The following is a 21,446-nucleotide window of genomic DNA, read 5'->3' on the forward strand; positions in this document are numbered from 1 at the left end:
TTGGATAATGGATTTTATAAGAATAAAATCAATTATTATGAGACTATAAAAGCAAAATTATTTTAATCTTGAAATAATAAGAGAACAAAGAAATATGGTCGAATAAATTTTGATCACGTGACTGATTTGCTCTGCTGCATCATGCTGCGTATGAAAAGGCACCTTTATATCAGCGTTGCGCGTCGAGAAGCAAAGGGCTGCGCCTAGTCCATTGTGTCACGGTGCACTTACGGTGCAAGGAGGACGAAAAGAAATATACGACCTGCATTATTCCCTTAATAAGATCGAAAGACAATCACCCCTTTTACTATTTTAATATTGTTCTACTTGAAATGGAATTAATCATAAGATATGATTAATTAAAGGTGTCCTGAGGAATGATTCGCGCAAAAGGATAGCGAAAAGGAATATGCCCTGCATTATTCCCTTAGTAAGGTCGAAAGACAAATGATCTTTCTTCATATTTTTAATATTATTATATTTGGAAATGTTATTTAATCGTAAAATAATTAAGAGTGTCCTACAGATTTGTTTAATAAAATATAAATTTTATAGCATATTGACAAGAGTCTCTGGCCACTTCAAAAATTAATATCTCTAGCAATTTAACAAATTTATTTATAATGTAGTTTAAGTATATATATAAAATACATATTATATATAGATATATGTATATGTGTGTGCATGTGTATGTATATTACTAAACATAACTTTTTTTCTGAAATGGAAATCTATATATGATAAATATATATATGCAGCTGTTATTTTAGAAAAATATTTTTACAAAAATAAGTGTTTATTTTGTTAAATACGATCATTCATGTATTTTAAATATATTTTCGCAATAAAATATACATGTATGATATATTTTAAATATAAAGCTTATTTTTCTTGACTTAAATCAAAGAGAACATTATCACATTCTAAATTGAATATACATTTACAATACAATGAATGTGTAGTGTGAAAGAATTAGTTCATAGAATAAGTAAAGCTTATATTGTTTTATATTCGATATTTTAAATAATTCCTCCGTGCAAAATGCATTAGATTAACATGTTAACTGAAATAATTATATATTCAAAACAGAAAAATAAAATTGCTCCAAATTAAAAATTCGTCAAAGATTGAAAAGAAATAGAAGGACGTAGAAAAGAACGCATTTCACTGACAAAAAGAATATTCTCTAAACTATACATAATTTGCGGAAATGTTGGTCGCTCATCCCGCAATAATTTAATGCAATTCTCCGTGAGTTGCTTGAGTTCTTTCGGCGTATCAGAACGCAATTTGTTTAAATCGGGACGTAAACAGCCGCTTCCTACCATATAGAATATCTGCTCTTTATTGTTTATATGCGAATATGGTAGTTCACCAGCTAGTAACTCAAACAGCACTATACCAAACGCGTAAACGTCAGACTTGAAACTATATGGTTTTTTTTCTTGCATCTTGATCACCTCTGGTGCCTTCCAAAAAATAGAACCAGTCGGCTGGTAAGATTGTCCATAACTCCATTGAGTTTTGACCGTTGACAAACCAAAATCGCCAATTTTAACGGTGAGATTGTCGTGCAGGAATATATTGTTGCTCTTCAAGTCTCGATGAATGATGTTCTTTTCGTGCAAATAGCCCATGCCTTGCGAAGTCTGGTTCGCAATATTTATCAATATCTGTAATTTAAACTTGGTCTCAAATACGTGCAAATGTTTATACAAAGATGAGCCTTCGCACCATTCTGTAATAATTGCAAATGGTTTTGTCGTATAACCCGTAAACAGCAAAACATTTGGATGTCGAACATTCATTAAAATATCCAACTCATTTTTAAATACTTGTAATTGTTCCCATGTTAACGTATTAACTTTAACTTTGAATATTTTTATTGCAACAAGTCCGAAGTAACTACCCTTGTATACAAATCCAAATGATCCTGATCCGATGCGTGGTCCTACTAGAATAAGATCCGTTGAAAGTTTCCAACACTCAGGCTCCGTTGGCTCTAGGACAATCTTTGAAGATTCGTCCACTGATTTTGATCTTGGTCGTATACCAAACGAACGTATACGGAGACGGGGACGTTTAAAAGAAGACGTAGAATGAACTTTCTTGCATATATTACGTTCCAAATCGTTACAAGCGGAAATGGAGAACTTATCCAAAATCTCCACTAATATTTTGTCACATTTCAACGATGAGATGTCTACATCCCAAGATATCGAATACGTGGACCCATCCGTGCTCATAACATAGACTGCGCACCTCTCAATGGTAAGTTCTCGATGTTTCATGGCTTCGGCCAGTGCATCTTTCAAGGAGAGCCCCTCTTGCATTTGCACACTTTGCGTATTAAATAGACACACCGTCAGTACATTATCAAATTTTATCAACTTTCTCGGACCTCTCGTTGCATCGTTGTCTTTTTCCGATATAGAAACATTGCTGAAGATCCTTGTATCATTAAAGTCCTTAAGTTTCTTTGCCGAGATAGAATCGAACTTGTACAATTGATTCATCAATTCCCGATGTTGTAAGTACTCGGAATTACTAGGAATTTTTTCTGGCTCTGGCTCAACTATATTAGGTACTGATTTAGATCGGTCTTGTTGGCTCAAGGAACGTTGATGCTTGCTCGATGAAGATGCAATGAAGATGCGAATCCTAATTTTCCTTAATTTCTCAATTTGTTGAATAACTTTCCTTTCATAATACTTCGTTTTCTTGATATCAAGTTTCTTACATAAATCAAGCTTGTTCTTGATGTCATTTTGATAAACTTTTTTCACTTGTTCAGAAATTTTTTTCATTTGTTTTTTCGGAAAAATTTTTCTTAAAATTTTTCTAGGCATGTTACCAACGGACAAATTCACTCTGCGGAAAAATATTGTTCTCGAACCAAGATTATGTTTTCGAGATAGGTTTTTTTTTAACCGTTTCAGCCGATCTTGGATCTCGCGCACGTATACATATAATAGTATCGTCGCTGCAATGATATATGTCGCACACGAGACGACGTAGAAAAATCAGCACGATATTGTTTTATTTGGTCACAACGAATATTCGAAACTTGGTGATGTGCATGTCACACGAAGATGCACACTCCAAATCGCTACGCGAGAAAGGCATCGATGACGGGAAACAGTTTTATATATCTACGTCCACGAGCACGATAAACGCTTATCAGCCTAACATTGAAGATTGAGATTGAAGACTAGCCAGTTTTTAACCAATTGGAAGGAAGGATTTTTATCTCACTTTACTCTCGTTAATCAAATTCGAAGAATTTTCAATTATCAATGAGTAAATTTGATACGAACTTTATACGATTTGCGAGTCTGCGTTCTACTATCGAGCACGATAATATCGTTCCCGAGTACCTTAAGAGATTCGTCTTGTTTACTCAGTCGGGATGGCATGAGTAAGATACCGGAGGATGCGCTCACGAGGAGCGTATCGTATGCATTGGCGATGCAAGGGATGCATCCATTGTGTCGCTGCATTTACGCAAAAAGGACGGCGAAAAGGGATATAGCTTGCAGATGAGTAGAAGAGATATAGCTTATTCGATTAAAGTCGAAAGATGATGATTCCTCTTTCATATTTTTAATATTATTATTACTTGAAACGTTTAATCGTAAAAATTCTTTAATAAAATATAAATGTTATAGCGTATTAAAAAGACTCTCTCCACCTCAAAAATTAATATCTCTAACAATTTAGCAGATTTATTTAATGCAGTTTGAGTATATATATAAAATACATATTATATATAGATATATGTATATGTGTGTATGTAACTAAACATAACTATTTTTCTGAAATGGAAATCTATACATTGTTATATATGTATATTTATGTGTACAAAGCAGTATAGAAAGCAAACCCTGCATCGATATCGATATATGTATAAAAATACTACAGGTTCTTAAAGATATATAAGAAATACTAAATATTTTATTATAATCGAGCACAAGAATTAAACTGCAGAAAGATAATATAATCATAAAATGACTATGTGAAACGAGTTTATACGTGTGTGTGAATATAGGTATTCGTGTAAAACAAAATCAAGAAAGTGATACAAAATAATTGCAGTTTTTAAAAAACTATTTCATAAAACGACAGCCTGCAAAACTCAAATGTCGTGTTACAATTCTTACAATTTAATTTAATTTTACAATTTTTTATATACAATTTACATAAATATTATATTGTATATGTACAGGCACATGTCAATGTAGATGCGATCTATTGATTTTGTGCAATCCTAATAAAATAATGTAAAATTACATTAAATTATAATAGTAATAAGGCATTTTTAATCGTTTATCTGTGTGAGAATTATATGTATTTATATTGACATGTGCCTGTACATATACAATATAATATTTATGTAAATTGTATATAAAAAATTGTAAAATTAAATTAAATTGTAAGAATTGTAACACGACATTTGAGTTTTGCAGGCTGTCGTTTTATGAAATAGTTTTTTAAAAACTGCAATTATTTTGTATCACTTTCTTGATTTTGTTTTACACGAATACCTATATTCACACACACGTATAAACTCGTTTCACATAGTCATTTTATGATTATATTATCTTTCTATGTGTCTGCTGGTATATATATATGCAGCTGTTATTTAAAAAAAATATTTTTACAAAAATAAGTGTTTATTTTGTTAAATACGATCATTCATGTATTTTAAATACATTTTCGCAATAAAATATACATATATGATATATTTAAAATATAAAGCTTATTTTTCTTGACTTATATATTAAAGAGAACATTATCACATTCCAAATTAAATAAACATTTACGAAAAATGTGTAGTGTGAAAGAATTAAGTAATTAGTTCATAGAATAAAGCTCACGTCGTTTTATAATCGATATTTTAAATAATTCCTTCGTGCAAAATGCATCAGATAACATGTCAGTCGAAATATTTATATATTCAAAACAGAAAAATAAAATTGCTCCAAATTAAAAATTCGCTAAAGTTTTTGAAGTAGTACAAGTACGTAGAAAATCAGGCTGCACATGTGTTCTATTGAAATCTGATTCGGACTTCGATCTTATTATCTTCGGTAAATCACAAAGAATACTCTCTAAACTGTCTAGAATTTGACGAAATATTGGTCGCTCGTTTCGCGAAAATTTAATGCAGTCCTCCGTGAGTCTCTTCAGTGCCTTCGGCGTATCAGATCGCAATTTGTTTAAATCGGGACGTAAACGGCCGCTTCCTACCATAAACAGTATCTGATCTTTATTGTTTACATGCGAATATGGTAGTTCACCAGCTAGTAACTCAAACAGCACTATACCAAACGCGTAAACGTCAGACTTGAAACTATATGGTTGTTTTTCTTGCATCTTGATCACCTCTGGTGCCATCCATAAAGTGGAACCAATCGGCTGGTAAGATTGTCCACAACTCCATTGAGTTTTGACCGTTGCTAGACCAAAATCGCCAATTTTAACGGTGAGATCGTCGTGCAGGAATATATTATTGCTCTTCAAGTCTCGATGAATGATGTTCTTTTCGTGCAAATAGCCCATGCCTTGTGTAGTCTGTTTCGCAATTTTTATCAATGTCGGTAATTTAAACTTGGTCTCAAATACGTACAAATGTTTATACAAAGATGAGCCTTCGCACCATTCTGTAATAATTGCAAATGGTTTTGTCGTATAACCCGTAAACAGCAAAACATTTGGATGTCGAACATTCATTAAAATGTCCAACTCATTTTTAAATACTTGTAATTGTACCCATGTTAACGTATTAATTTTAACTTTGAATATTTTTATTGCAACAAGTCCGAAGTAACTACCCTTGTATACAGATCCAAATGATCCTGATCCGATGCGTGGCCCTACTCGAATACGATCCGTTGGAAGTTTCCAACACTCAGGCTTCGTTGGCTCTAGGACAATCTTTGAAGATTCGTCCACTGATTTTGATCTTGGTCGTATACCAAACGAACGTATACGGAGACGGGGACGTTTAAAAGAAAACGTAGAATGAACTTTCTTACAGATATTACATTCCAAATCGTTACAAGCGGAAATGGAGAACTTATCCAAAATCTCCACTAATATTTTGTCACATTTCAACGATGAGATGTCTATATCCCAAGATATCGAATGATATCTTGATATAGAATACGTGGACCCATCCGTGCTCATAACATAGATTGCGCACCTCTCAGTGGTAAGTTCTCAATGTTTCATGGCTTCGACCAGTGCATCTTTCAAGGAGAGCCCCTCTTGCATTTGCACACTTTGCGTATTAAATAGACGCACCGTCAGTACATTATCAAATTTTATCAACTTTCTCGGACCTCTCGTTGCATCGTTGTCTTTTTCCGATATAGAAACATTGCTGAAGATCCTTGTATCATAAAGTCTTTAAGTTTCTTTGCCGAGATAGAATCGAACTTGTACAATTTCTTCATCAATTCCCGATGTTGTAAGTACTCGGAATTACTAGGAATTTTTTCTGGCTCTGGCTCAACTATATTAGGTGCTGATTTAGATCGGTCTTGTTGGCTCAAGAAACATGGATGCTTGCTCGATGAATATGCAATGAAGATGCGAATCCTAATTTTCCTTAATTTCTCAATTTGTTGAATAACTTTCCTTTCATAATACTTCTTTTTCTTGATATCGAGTTTCTTATATAAATTAAGCTTGTTCTTGATGTCATTTTGATAAACTTTTTTCACTTGTTCAGAAATTTTTTTCATTTGTTTTTTCGGAAAAAATTTTTTAGGCATGTTACCAACGAGCAAATTCACTCTGCGGAAAAATATTGTTCTTGAACCGAGATTATGTTTTCGAGATAGGTTTTTTTTTAACCGTTTCAGCCGATCTTAGATCTCGTGCACGTATACATATAATAGTATCGTCGCTTCAATGATCTATGTCGCACACGAGACGACGTAGAAAAATCAGCACGATATTGTTTTCTTTGGTCACAACGAATATTCGAAACTTGGTGATGTGTCACACGAAGATGCACACTCTAAATCGCTACGCGAGAAAGGCATCGATGACGGGAAACAGTTTTATCTCTGCGTCCACGAGCACGATAAACGTCTATCTGCCAAGTATTAAAGATGGACATTGAAGCTTGTTAACCAGTTAACCAGTCGACCAGTAAAAGAATGGATCAATCGATTGGAAGGAAGGAATCAATTGGAAGAAGAAGAGAATGACGTACCAATTTGGTACTTCAAATCATTTTGTTATTTAGACTTCGCAACACACACTTGAAATTTAGAGAAGAAGAACTTGTTAAAACGATAATCATGATTAAATGTCGCAAAACTTGGAATCTCAGACCAATCGTCTTACTCAACCATTGTTCATCAGTGAAGAATCGTTAACTTTGTATTTTAATATTTAACTTTGTATTTTAATATTTGATTTTTATGTACTGAAGAAGACTGTAGTGCAGTCGAAACGTTTACGCTGTATATTGTTTCTCTAACGGAATGAGAATTTAATTATTAATAAATGTTTAGATCTTATTTAATTTTGCTCGTTTAGTTGGCCTACAATATTTACCTTTTTTTTAATTTTGTTAATTTATACGACCCTTTCATTAATTAATTTTAATATATATGATTTAATAATGTTAATAATATTCTTTTAAAAAATATCACACTTCTGTTTTTTTGAAATATGTAAGTATATTATTTACATATTACATCGTAGTAAAAATAAATTAATATTATGTAGCTGTTGCTAAATACTTACATTTTCTCCTCTGTTTTCTAAAATATATAAACATTACATAACTAAGTTCACGCATGTTTACGATGCACAGCGAACATTTAAATGAAAACAACGCTTATCATATAAACAGTTCTGATGATAATATGAGTGTCATATAGTGTTTAAGTGGCTGTACATGCTATTTATCTAAAAATGTTAATAAAATCTTACAAACAAATATGTATTTATTGGGACTCGAAAATAGGAAATAAATCGACAAGTTAATTAATCTTTGTCATTTTTTTTAGACTTGTCTTTTATTAAAGAAACGAGAGATAAGAAAATGCTAAAGAGAGTACGCAATATGGGTCAAAAAAAGACTCTCAGAGAATATACGTAAGCGAAAACATTTTAAAGATATACGAATATCAGTATATTATCGCAATGTATATTTATAGCTCGTAGCCGGCAAACAACTAGTCACGTTCCGGTATGCGATTAAAGGACATATGCCTGTTTAGCTTTCATTTGCTCAGATATTAAATCCCGATATTAAATGTATATAATGCGCGTAACAATGTATATATAAATATACATATATATATGCATGTTTCTGTTTACACAAAACATGTTAATAAAATTATATATTACTACCTCTATTACAAATATCTCGTATATATATTTTAATTATTAAAAAAATCGCATAAATAAAACAACAGGATATATATTTTTTTAAATCATGTATATAATTATTAAGAGTTTTGTCATTGATATGAATTATTGTTCAGTATGTATAATATAAAATTATAGAAATATCACGTTCAATTAATTTTTCCCGATTATATTGACCCGTTGTTATCCAAATGTTTCCTGTATTTATAATCTCTTTTTAATTATATTTTCACAAACGCGATATATTGGCTGACTGACTCTTCTCCGGATAATTAACTCGATCATTTTGTTATCCCTCTTAGACACGTCTCCCGTCTCGAGAAATCGCATCGCTGCACACAAGTGTCTCAGAATGCAACTGGTTGCACCGAAAAGATGCGCTTCCGAAATAATGGTGCGAATATGTTTTCTTCGCCGCATGTTCGTCGGCGCCGATCGCTTCTACGTGATTTTGTAAACACGCGAACGAATAATTACGCAAACAAATTTATCAGGCTTAAAGGGGAACGCGGAGAGCACGTAATGCTGCAATAAAGATTTCTACGCATCATGCGATAAGTTTCTCCGCGTTATCATCAGTGATGTACCTATTGAAGTATAAACATTGCGGGATTCAGGACTTTTCAATGTCATCATCAATCTTATGTACATATACATACATTGCATAGTTGTACGAATAACAAACGATGCAAATGTTACACCGCGTTATTTATCGCAAAAGATAAAAATGCAAAATTACATATTAAGTAATAGCAAAGCTCAAAATACATTGAAAAAATTTTGTTAAACTTGATTAAACCTTTCAACAAAATATTATTTTGTTAGTTGAACATAAAAATTTTTTCAAATTAAATATAACATAATAAATCTAACAAAATATATATTTCAGTTAAATACTAATATATGTTCAATATATTATTTCTTGTTTTACGATTCAAATTATATGGATTTATTTGTTAAAAAATTTAGTCTTTTTTTGACACGTTTCTAAGCAAAGATAAATCATTTAAATGTGTAAAAATAAAATACAACCTATATTATTATTTCTTTAACAATATAAATGTGATCTCTTAAGAACATTCTTTCACACTACACATTTATCAAGTCATTTAATATAATAAATATTATTTAATCGTTTAATTTTATATATATATATATATATATATATATACTTACGTATAGAATCTTTTATTTTATATTAAATGATATTTGTATTAAATAAAGTATATAGATCAAAAATAGATTTATCAATAAATTTCATACACACACACATACACATATATGTATATATATATATATGTATATGGAATAAAAAATATTTCTGACTTGCAAATTTTTAAAGAAAAGAAGACTATAATATGCATACCAAGTATACCTGCACCTAAATCCGCCACTGTAATTGTCACTATCTCGAGTTACGGCGAATGGCATCGGATTATTTCACGACTCAGGACGCGCTGACGATGCACAAGTCAAATGATATCAACGCGACGATACTGCGACGAACGAGAACTCCTATGTTCTTATCAGTCCATAATCTGTTATTTCTACTTTTGATATACTTCGATAATATGGGAACAATGTAGCATCTACATCGCTATATGCACATAGTATATCGAATATAAGGATTTTTAAAAAATGATGAAATTTCTTCAGTTTCTTCGAAATTTACACGCGGCTGTTTAAGAGTACAAAAGAGAAAAATATATCTAGATCTGTAATAAATTAGACGATTTTATGACCAAGTAAATGTGCTCTCTGGCTTTCTCTCTTTATATATATTATACATATGTTAGTTTGAAAATATCTTTTAACACAAAAAAATTGAATCGATATTTTTTAGGATAAATTACGACTCATGTTTTTCATGGATTTTAAATTGCAAATGCAATTGAATTTTACAAAAATAGTCATTGTATTTCCACAATAAAAAATTTATTTTAAACGTTACTGTATTTTTTATAATTTTTATCCGTCAACTTTTTTAGATTTCAAGATTCGACTAATATCAAAAGATAGAAATTGAAACAAGATTAATCCTTAATAAAAAAAAAATCATGAACTTTTGACAAACATGCTGTATGAGAAAATCTATGAAAATCTATCACGACTTTCCAGAGAATTAAATTATTTTTAGCGACATATAACGCGAATTAAACAAAGAAAGTTTACGTGCTGTAAAATGAAAATGGAATCACGTGCACACATGTGTAGCATATGTTATTATTAAAAGATATTGTTAGACTGACTTTGATAAACAAAGAAACATTATTTTATGTATCAAATAAAGATTAAAATATTTAAATGTCTTTAATTTAACATAGAATGCATTGTTTAAAATTAATAAAAAGAATGTAGATAATCACTAGTAAATTTATAATTATATAAAATCACTGAAATTTTTTTGGAAATATGTACATCTTATATTTTCGAAGGAAAATATTGTATAATTACATTGCTTTATATATATCTGTACATGTATCATCTTTGCTCTCTTAGAAAAAATATAACTTCATTAGAAAGAGAGGGCGCGAGAGAGAGACATTGATTGTTGGGCAATTAATCACTGCTGCACCTACCCCAAATGTCAATTTGATGTCAAAAGGTAACACGCCCATCGCTTGACCCAGCCCCTAATCTACCTCAAGTACGTCAACGCGTTACAATCGATCGAGGACACGCGTGCGTACGTGTACATTAACACGCGATAAAATTCTACTAACATAAGCTAAAATGCCGACCTATATTTAAATCTCGTGGAGTTAATTTAGTTTAATACTAGGCTTATCAATGGCGCTTCGTTTATAACCGAACAATCATTAACTTATGTTGAAGATTAAGTTTTCCTTTCCTTTTTTGAAGATTTTGTCACCTTGTGACATGTTTATATATTCGAGCTAATGATATTATGATAATTGATGAAGTGTAAACCAATACGCGACTGTAATTATATAATGTCTTTTTGACAGGTAATTTTAATTTATCGATTGCTTGTTTGAGAGTCAAACATATGTTCAAAACATATGATACCTATATTATTTGTCATTCTTTAAAGCTTTAACATTCCGCACGAATTATTTAATACAAATGTAATTTATTTTTCCCTAAAAGACATATCACGTTCTCAGCGTCTTAAAAAAAACTGGGAACTATTAAAAACTCCAATATGTCGAAAGAAAGAGAGAGAGAGAGAATAAAATCTGAATCTCTTTTAAATTTACATATTTCATATAAAATGATAGAGATTAATTTAAACGCACAGAAATATTAATTTTAAAGGAAATAAATAAATATATATACTTACATCAGTGGATATATTAATAAAAATGAGAGTATAGATATGGAATAATTAATTTTTTGCATTAGAGCAAAATTTTGCCTGAGAGAACAAAATGAAATAACTATGCATGGTCTTTTGTTACATGGAAACGTATAAGTACGCAAAGCGAACGTGGGAGTATAAAGCGCTTCAAAGGATTCCGTTAGATAGATATTCCACGGTGGACGGAATTATATAGGAGCTTCGAATTGCACTCTAAAGAGTTGAAATTTTAATGAACTTCCAAATCATAATGGCATTCTATTTTCCGACTAAAATTTTTCCTATTTAATACATCACCGTCCGATAATGAGATATCCGAATTATTATAAGTATGATTTCATCGAACTTTGCAGTTATATATAATCTTCTAATATAATTTCGTCTTAATCAATCTTAGTCAAATTTTGAAAATAATATCGACAAAAAACATATATTTATCAAATTTTAGCATATTAAAAATTTTTGAAATTAATTATCAAATATTAAAATTATGATCGAAAAAAATTACATTAGACAATACTTGATAATTTTGCGAAATATTAAGATAGCAGTATCAATAAGTTTAAAGTAGATCATTATTACATAAAAATTCACCGAAGAATAAATATCTGATTTGTATAAATTTTAAACTGTAAAAAATATGTCTCTGTACTCACGAATGGAGTCGCCGTTCTTCTTCGCGCTGTTGCTTTTGTTCTTCTTGTTCTTCGGATAGATACTGCCGATTTTGCTCTGTCCACAACCCATCCTGCACCCTTACGTCCTCATGCGCAGCGGTAACACTGATCTCACACTTCGCGTCACCAAAATATCACGCGTCCGTATAATATATCACGGATCGATCACTTTATCGCGACTGCTCGTCCGGCGTCATTCGCGTCATCGTCGTCGTTGATCCTGAGAGAAAATCGATGCGTCCCAATTTATACGTTCACCGTTCACCGAGCGACTTCCGCTATACGCCACTTCCCTCGTGTACATTAGGCAACATCCGGAATCTTCTTCATTCACACGCACACATATGCATGTCCTTTTCTGTATCTGTATATATCATATGCCATATGTCTGTACATGTATCTGTATATATCACATGCCCTACATCAGAACGCATATAATCCGTTTCGCGAGGGACATACGATTATAGTCTCCGATAAATTCGCGTGATTCTATACGGGCTAATCGGATTGAGAGGATCTTGTAGGATATGTATATACGTAAAGATATGTGTGATCCGTTTGGTTGTTCGATTTTCGATCGTTCGGATGAATTAATTCGCGGGGCAAATATAGCAAATCAGTCTTCGTATTTTCATCAGTCTAAGCGTCTTCCAAAACGAGATTGATCGATTACGAGAAAGCGCTATTGAACGATTCCTTTTGAACTTTGACAATAATTTCTCCAACGATCGCTTCTTCGAGGAGAAGGTAGGAGAAGGATAGAGTATAGAGAGACCAAAGGTCGGCCACGCGAATTTCCCGATGAACCGAACCTAACGTAAGCTTTCAGTCTTTACTCGCGATAAATGGCGACAGGTGGCACAAACGGCAGGGAGTGAATAATATAGGACAGTCTTAAAGATCGCAAGAAAGAGAGTCGAGTCAATCTTTTCTCATGTAAGGAAAAGAAATCGAAAGAGAAGGAGAGAAAGGAATAAAAAAAAAGAACGACTTGTTCCGGAGAATAAGAGACAGTCTTACGGAGGATCCGACCGGAGAGTTTAGCGGATATGGATTCGCGGAACGTATGTAGCCTTTATTAAAGATGATTCCCCTTTAACGTTTGATTGCTGGCCGCACGACTGTCTTTGTCGTTTCCTGGCTACCTGATCCGAGGTGTCCAATCCATCTTGTGATTTTTACCGAGCTCGATTTATCGCCCCATCGTCACCAGTGAGATATCATCATCACCTATCCCATGTCCAGGGCGACCAGCCGAGCATTCTCTCTCTCCGATTTCCTGCGCATTCGTCTCGTCGCACGGCTGGTGATAACGTAGCCGAGAATAAATCTTGGGCTGCCTTCAGGGACACGCGCGCGTTAAATCAGCCTTTACGGGAAGCCTGTGCGCTCGAGATCGATAATTCGCGGGAATTCCTCCATTTATCTTTTGCAATTTAAGGGACACCTCGAAGAAGAGCGTCTCCGGTCAGAAGCGATTAGTTTCCAGCGCGCGTCTAGATTCTTCGTCGATGAAACCCTACGGCGGATATAACGGTCGCTATTATCATTAAGGCTCGCCGGATTTCCCGACAAGCGTTTCCCTTCTGCGAAAGTTTACGATCCTGTCGGAAGTCGTCGGAAGATAAATCGTCCACGGCGACGTAGGTGGCGACGATGTGGAGTGAAGGAGAGCAGCCTCGGGATCCCCGATGATCCGGACGAAATCGCACCGGCTTGATCCTCGTCCGGATGAACTTTTCCCGGTCCGGCAATAGTCAGACCCGACTATCGGATTCGGCGCTGCAAAGGAAAATAGATAGCCGGGTTATCTCATCGATCTGACTGGAGCCAAGCCGCAAGTAACGATAGTAACGTACACATGCACACATGCACACACATACTGTCACAGTTGAACACGCGGGCAACAGCTGCCAGGGAAATTGAAAAGCGAGCTCCACCGTTTGCGAAACGGAAAAGAGAAAAGCAACTCCTTTTCTCTTCGGGAGAACGTGCGAGAATCAACGTTTAATTACGAGAAAGGGAGATACGAGGGAAACCTCATTTTTAATCTTGACTGTGCGTTATCGGGCTAAATTCTGTCTTGGAGGCTTCAATTTTATTTCACTCGCAATCCGATTTTTTCAGCCTCTTCGTAAAATTTTTCCAATATTCTACGCCTCGCGCATGCATGGTTAATAACTTGCACAATGAATGACCAGAGAATCGATTTTACTATGTACATGCATATGTATATGTATATAGATTCAGTGTCGTGTCTCTTTTTTTTTGTTAAATTTGGAAATTTTTAAAATGGAAAGATTTTTTTTTATTTTACTGCTCCCGCATAAATCTCTTGATTAAACTTTTATAAAGTGTTCAATTACACTATACGATATTTGAAACATTTTCTAAATAACAGAAATATTTACCAAAGTTTCTAATATAAAATGGTACAAAATATATCATATTTAATTATAGCTTATTTTAAGCTTTCATACATTAAACCGAATAATAGTTGTAATTTGATATATACTGATTATCTTCAATAACTGATTCTATATAAAGATTGAGATATAAAGAATAATAAGATATATAGTTAAGATAAAGGACAATTCTATATTTACTGTTACGTGGAAAATTCATTTCAATGTATTCTTCAATTTTTTAATATTTTGCTAATTCTTTAACATTTCTTAATAATTAAACGTGTCACAGAAAAGATTCTTAAATGTGATATTTTTGAAAATTCATGAAACGAATATTCGCACATGAACCAGAGAGGTCTCTTAAAAAATGCACTTGCATAGTCATCTTTATCAATAATGCGTAAGCATTATCGCTATTATCGATGCCGGTATCTTGCTAGAGTTTGATAGAAATTTTATTTGTGACTTATTTAAAAAATCATTTGCAATAAAAGCGACTCTCTCTTTATATCTCACAATCAGTTTCTTCAATCATTCCGGAATATATGTATTAAAGAGAAAATCTAATTTTTAAATCTACATGCTTTTGCTTTCATTGATATTATAGATTCTGATTCGAGATAAATTTATGAAGTTGTAGGATGATGGAAAACTTATTTTTGTGAAATAAAATTCAAATAAAAACTTAAAAATAAATATAAATTAAAGATTTTGCCCACACAAAATTCACATATATACAATTATAATATAATTTAAAGTATAGATTTTATTACATTTATACAAATACTATCGCAGAAATATAATTTAATGTTTCTGTAACATTTAATATTTAAATTGAGATAAAATGATCGAAAAACGATTCATTTCGTCAACTTTTCAACAAGAAAAATTGTCAGTAAAAATTCGTCAAAGAATCTGCGGATAATGAGTAATGAAAAATTTCACGCGGTTGATTCAAACAAAATACATATGTACAAATGCATCATTGTTATTCAAACTTTGCTGCTCGTTAATGCTTGTGACATTTTTTGATAACAGAGAGAGATATCAACAAAACATGTCGTTAACGCACGCAGAATACCGTAGAAAGTTGAATTAAACAAATGTCAAATTTTCCTCAGTCACCCTTTTCACTTCCCTTCTCTCTCTCTCTCTCTCACACTTTTGACGTTTAAATTAAACAGACAATACGACGATGACAATACGGAGGCGCCTGGATAACGCTTGCGGCATTTCGGATAAAAACCGGAATGTAAATTGCATTCGTGTTTTTCGCTGTCGTCGTTATTTGTCTTCGCTTCTCATCTAACGATGGAATGCACGCCGTCGTATTTGATTACGACGGAACGACATATCGGCGTTTAATGGAACGCACATATCGCAAAGACTGAAAGCTGCAAAATCGTTCGCGATGGAAAGACCGAGTTTATCGCCGTTTAAAATTCGCTTTATTGACCGGTGCATCCTTATGCATTTATTCATTTTTTAACGCCTACACTTACAAATATTTCGAAATATATTTTATTATATACTCACGATTCATGCGTGCAAGCAATTCTTTTTATTATACCTATTTTTATGATTCATGTGCTTACATAGATATATATATATATATATAAATCTTACAAATTTTATATTTAATTATACATTTTATTTATACTTACAATTCATGAATATATAATATTGTTTTTTAAACATCTTCAATGTAATATCATCTGATCGATTTACTTATGCAAACATCATATCTCCGAGAAAATGTTATGTAAATGAAAGATTGTGCATTTTTTGTTATCTGCACGAGTTCTATCTGACTTTACCTTTATATTCTATTTCAATCATAATATTGTTATATTTTGCAAGATTTGTTGAAGCGTAAGATTTTAACTCTGATTGTGAGTTTCATTATTCATTTGTAAATTCACGGTTATTCGCGCAGGTACGAAGAATTTATTTATATAAGATTTTGAACACAAAACTCACTCTATAAAATAGTTACTTCAGTATAAAATCATATAAACTGAAATGTCACCTTTGCGTTGTGCAATACTGATAAGTGTAGTAGAAAAAATTTTATCGACTTTCTCGGCGTTTAACGTAAAATTAAGTTAGTGTTAATAACAGTCTATCTAGACTAATAGATTTTAGTCATCCAATCAAAATCGGATTTATCATAAAGTGGATGAAACGTCAGAGCGCTTTAGATACAACTTTCTAAAGGAACCGTATATATTTCCGATAATGAGCAAATCTTTTTCTTCATTCGACTTTCTTCGCCGCCGTAAAAAATTAATATAAAATAAAGTAAAACGATAACAATATTATTATTTTTACGATGTGTTTTTCTTATCGTTCCGATAAGAATGTGACCCGCTTTTAACGGTTCCGCTTCGTGTTCTGGAATGTATCGATCCTCTCTGTGTCAAATTACTTTTGAGAGTTGATCGTACGGTTTTCCACTAAAAAAAGAAAACGAAAAACAAAAATGTCCCCACAGATTTTTATCAGATCAGATCCAGAACATCGAGTCGATAAAAAAAAAATAAATTGACACCCAACACAATCGATTTCTCCGAAAAGAAAAAAACCTTCTTAAGGCAGAGAAAAACGCTCCGATATTACGACGAATGCCGAAAATAAAACTAAAACATTATAGCATTCCTCGCTACTATACAGAATCGAGAAGAGAAAGAAAAAAAGAAAAGAAGGAGAGAGAAAATGACAGATGCAAAAACGAGCAATCTGTCATTGTCAGACCCTTCTGTTTCGATATCCAGTTCCGTCTACAAACTCGGCTACAAACGAGCGACTTTCCAAGCATGCTAACGCCGCTTAATAAGGTAACGGCGAACACACTCGGCGAGATTTCGTCGCGCGTTCCCGTAGGCGCTATCGAGTCTGGATATTTCGGTCAACCGCAGGAAGGGAGAGGAAGGCAGGCGGTTCACCGGCTACGCTCGCGATAGCGATATCATCGAGCGCGCGCGATGTCGTTCCCCTCGAGAGAAAAAGAGAGAGAGGAAAGGAGAGCGAGAAAGATGGTACATACGACGCGACGCGTCATCGGCGCGCCGAATTTTCTTACTCCAATAAGTAATTAAACTAACCTCGCGCACCTCCGGACGGACCCTCGCTGCTTTTATCGTTGTCACCCACTTGCAGATAATCTCACTCTGTGATAACTCTGCCTCACGTATGTATATACGCGTGCGTCAAGTGTACGTACACACGATGAACGGGGTGTGAAAGGGCGGCGAGCGCGCGAAAACGATCCCACCTTCCCGAGACTCCGACATCGACTACCGTCAGACCGGCTGAGACGCCAGCTGGAGCCGCGCATGCGCGCTGGGTCGCGCCGCGCCGCTCGGCCGCGCATCCAGTATAAACATTCGACCACGGGGTTGAAACCCCAGGGCCGTTAAACCAACAATTTTACACATTCTCGCACACACTTTTTCTTTTAAATAAGAACATCTTTGTTTAAAGAAAAATTGAAAAAGTATATATGCGCGTGAATATACGATACCTGTCAAATTTTCATGTCATTTCAAATATTTTTGTAAAAATATATTTATAGCTCTTCTCTTTTAAATAAGAACATCTTTTTTTTCAATAAAAATGAAAAAAGTATATACAATATGTACGTGAATATACAATGTACCTGTCAAATAATGTAATTTCAAATATGTCATATATACTATAGATAATAATATAAATATACAAATAATCATGCATATATAAATATAATTTCAAATATTTTTGTAAAAATAGCTGTCTTACATAACATTACGAAACGCGTGAAGCGTTTTAATTTATAATTGCTTTGAATAAACAAGCTTTCAAACTTGCAATTAAATGTGCAAAAAAATGTAGTCAGTATATATATGAGATAATAATACGCACATTTAAGAATAGCCTTGGAATCGCTATTATATGTATGTATATTTATATTGTACTGCGGTTTTTAAATTTAAATAGAGGAAATTTTAAACAAAGGAATAAACGTTTAAAAAAGCTTTAACTATATAGTTACCTACTTTTGTTCTTCAAGCGAATAATAAATATTTCTCTTTTAAAAGTACAATCATATTTCTCTCTTATACCATAATAAATAAAATTACTTTCGCTCCCTTTACATATTCCTTCCTGCGTAGAAACTTGATTTGATATTCTCGCAACGAACCTGATTTCCGGACAAGTCGCGTGCAACTGAATATTATACATATATTGCATGCCTGTATATTACATAATATACATGTATTACATGTCTGTTTAAGTCATGATGTTCAAAAGAGGCTGTATAATATAATACATCAATGTACAGTTGGAAAAGAAGCAACTTTCAGATTCAATATTTTCCAAGCAATAATGTGATTTTATTTACAAGTTTCTCACCTGATTTTGTAGCCTCAATCAGATATTGCAATTTGAGAATTATTTTAATATGTATCATCGACTCGACGATTTAAAATTACATTAAGAAAACATTTATCGATACTTTGTGATATAAAATAAACAATATATTGAACAAAGTCTATATTTGATGCTGCGAGAGAAAGGTGCAGTATTTAAATAAAGATTGACATAGAAGAAAGCCCTTAAAGGGATTATATTTAATACTCGACGACTTGCGATATTTCTTTCTGGATAAAAATAAAAAATTTAAATCAATATCTAATTTACACATGCATGCTTTTTATCTGTGCAAAATTAATTCGAATTACCATAAATGCGTCGACGCAGAATGTTCCGCCATCTGTAAACATATCTGCGAATCTTTAACGTGGCTCTTTACTACCGATCGAATATTTAGAATGATATCGTAGGTATCTGCCACGAGAGATAACTTGCGTCTCGATATATCGAAATGTGTTTTGTGCGTTTGAAAAATATTTAAATTAAATTAACACACTTTTCACTTTTAAAATAACATGCATGGAAAAATATAAAATATTCGCAGAACGATGATATAAAATTGAACGTAAATGATATAATTTTGTTCGTTCTATTTTAGCGCACAATTTAACGATTAATGCGTTTTAAAATCCCTTTTAAAACCCATGAGATAATTTTATTTATCTAATAATAAAAAAAAACATCCTTTTAGTTGATTGAAAATAATATTGTATATAATAACCGGCGAGGGAGAAAGATGCTAAAATGCTAAAAGAAGATCAAATAAGGAATTGACATAGAGCATATAATAATACGAAAACTCGAATTAGTATTGAAGTATCATCCATTGAATATTTTTGTTAAATACAATTTATCCATCTTTAATTATATTTAATTGCAAAGTTAAAATTACACGCATAAATCAAGGTACCTTTCTGCTTCGACACGGCTATATAAGTGCATTAAACAGGAAATGGACGATTGGAGACGAACGGATCGAGTCTGTATGCGCATGTCGAAGAATGAATTAAGTTCAATGATTTAATCATCCAATGATTTATCCAGAATTATCGATGACGCGGACATATATATATATATATATATATATATATACGTGTCTGTGCGGCGCGTAATTTCTTAGAAACGCGTAAACACTAGCCTTTTATATATTACGCAGACTATTTATACGTTCGCGTTCTCTTCTATTGGATTATTGATTCACTTCCGTCCGTTCGAGATGCCGAAGGATCGCGTATATTTCGCATATTATATAGGACTTTCAATAAACGCGCATAATGTATGACCGAGTGGTCCCCTGTTCACATTTAGCTAAATTTGTGATAGAATATCAAGAGAACGTTTCTCCGCGATAATATTGAAGACGATCTCGAAGTATAAGGCGCGACGAAGATTCAAATTCGAACGTATTGTAATTTTCGCTTGCAATTTTCATCGCACATGTCGCGCTAAATGCGGATGTTTAATTTATGAATTTTGTCCTTCGTCTTTCGCGAAAGTAAATTTCTTGAAAACAATGTCTCTGAAAATTCAATTATCGGAAAAATAATTAGTATCGACGTACATGAAACAAGATACTGGTTTCTACGGAATATTCTTTGCTCTTTTTAAAAGCTATCTTAAAAGAATTATGAATTACAATTTCTTTTAGAATTATTATATTCGAAATTTTGCAGAAAATTTATTCTTCTCCTCTCTCGGAGCACAGAGCGAAACTTAATCGAGAAAAATACGCGATTTTAAGAGTGTGACTATCATTAAATAACAAAAACATTTGAAGCGTTTAATAATAACAAGTTTTGATATTTTACAAAAGCGAGTCTTCCACAGTTGAATGCGCAAATGTTTCGCCATATCTTATTACGGAGAATTAACATAGAATTACACGAATTTACATAGAATTGCATGAAAAGATTAAAATAAGATAATAATATTAACGTATAGAATGGGAATTCGAACATTCAACATTTAACCGGGCGAGGAGATAAGGATCGTGCATTTTGATAGCGCGATTCATTTTTCTTTATTGCGACAAAACCCGAAGACAAGATAGTGCCGAGGCAACAATTAAAGTCAACACACGTGGGCCATAAGAAATTAATTACCAAATTAACTAAAGCAGCAAAGTCACGAACTGTTTCGTTCTAAAATCAGTTCAGAAAAGAGAGAAACGAAGTGCATCCGCTTTCAATTAACAATAAGTGAAGAACAATTCAATAAACACATTTCTCCTTT

General features: G+C 32.9%; 2 protein-coding genes and 1 pseudogene across 2 annotated transcripts in view; all 3 read right to left on the reverse strand.

Moving 5' to 3' along the window:
* tow (target of wingless) overlaps positions 1 to 18,248 on the reverse strand; it is a 55,542-nt gene extending 37,294 nt beyond the window's left edge. Inside the window, exons 1-2 of the mRNA XM_029308585.2 lie at positions 17,906 to 18,248; positions 12,373 to 14,175 (exon numbers count right to left, since the gene is read on the reverse strand). Coding sequence (XP_029164418.1) covers positions 12,373 to 12,463 — 91 coding nt within the window. The 5' untranslated portion in view covers positions 12,464 to 14,175; positions 17,906 to 18,248. The remainder of the gene's footprint in view (positions 1 to 12,372; positions 14,176 to 17,905) is intronic.
* Positions 965 to 3,136, reverse strand: LOC114935679 (uncharacterized). Its single transcript, XM_029308581.2, has one exon. It carries the CDS (start codon positions 2,847 to 2,849, stop codon positions 1,110 to 1,112), a length of 1,740 nt encoding a protein of 579 aa, XP_029164414.1. The 5' UTR covers positions 2,850 to 3,136; the 3' UTR covers positions 965 to 1,109.
* Positions 4,846 to 7,104, reverse strand: LOC114935680 (raf homolog serine/threonine-protein kinase Raf pseudogene; annotated as a pseudogene).
* Positions 18,249 to 21,446: the final 3,198 nt, after the last annotated feature.

The sequence above is a fragment of the Nylanderia fulva genome, unplaced genomic scaffold (genome assembly GCF_048542155.1).
Source record: "Nylanderia fulva isolate GAGA-0341 unplaced genomic scaffold, ASM4854215v1 Scaffold18, whole genome shotgun sequence".
NCBI lineage: Eukaryota > Metazoa > Arthropoda > Insecta > Hymenoptera > Formicidae > Nylanderia > Nylanderia fulva.

Excerpts from the sequence above, each read along its gene's own strand:
- LOC114935679 (XM_029308581.2), bottom strand. The coding sequence starts at position 2,849 with ATGCCTAGAAAAATTTTAAGAAAAATTTTTCCGAAAAAACAAATGAAA.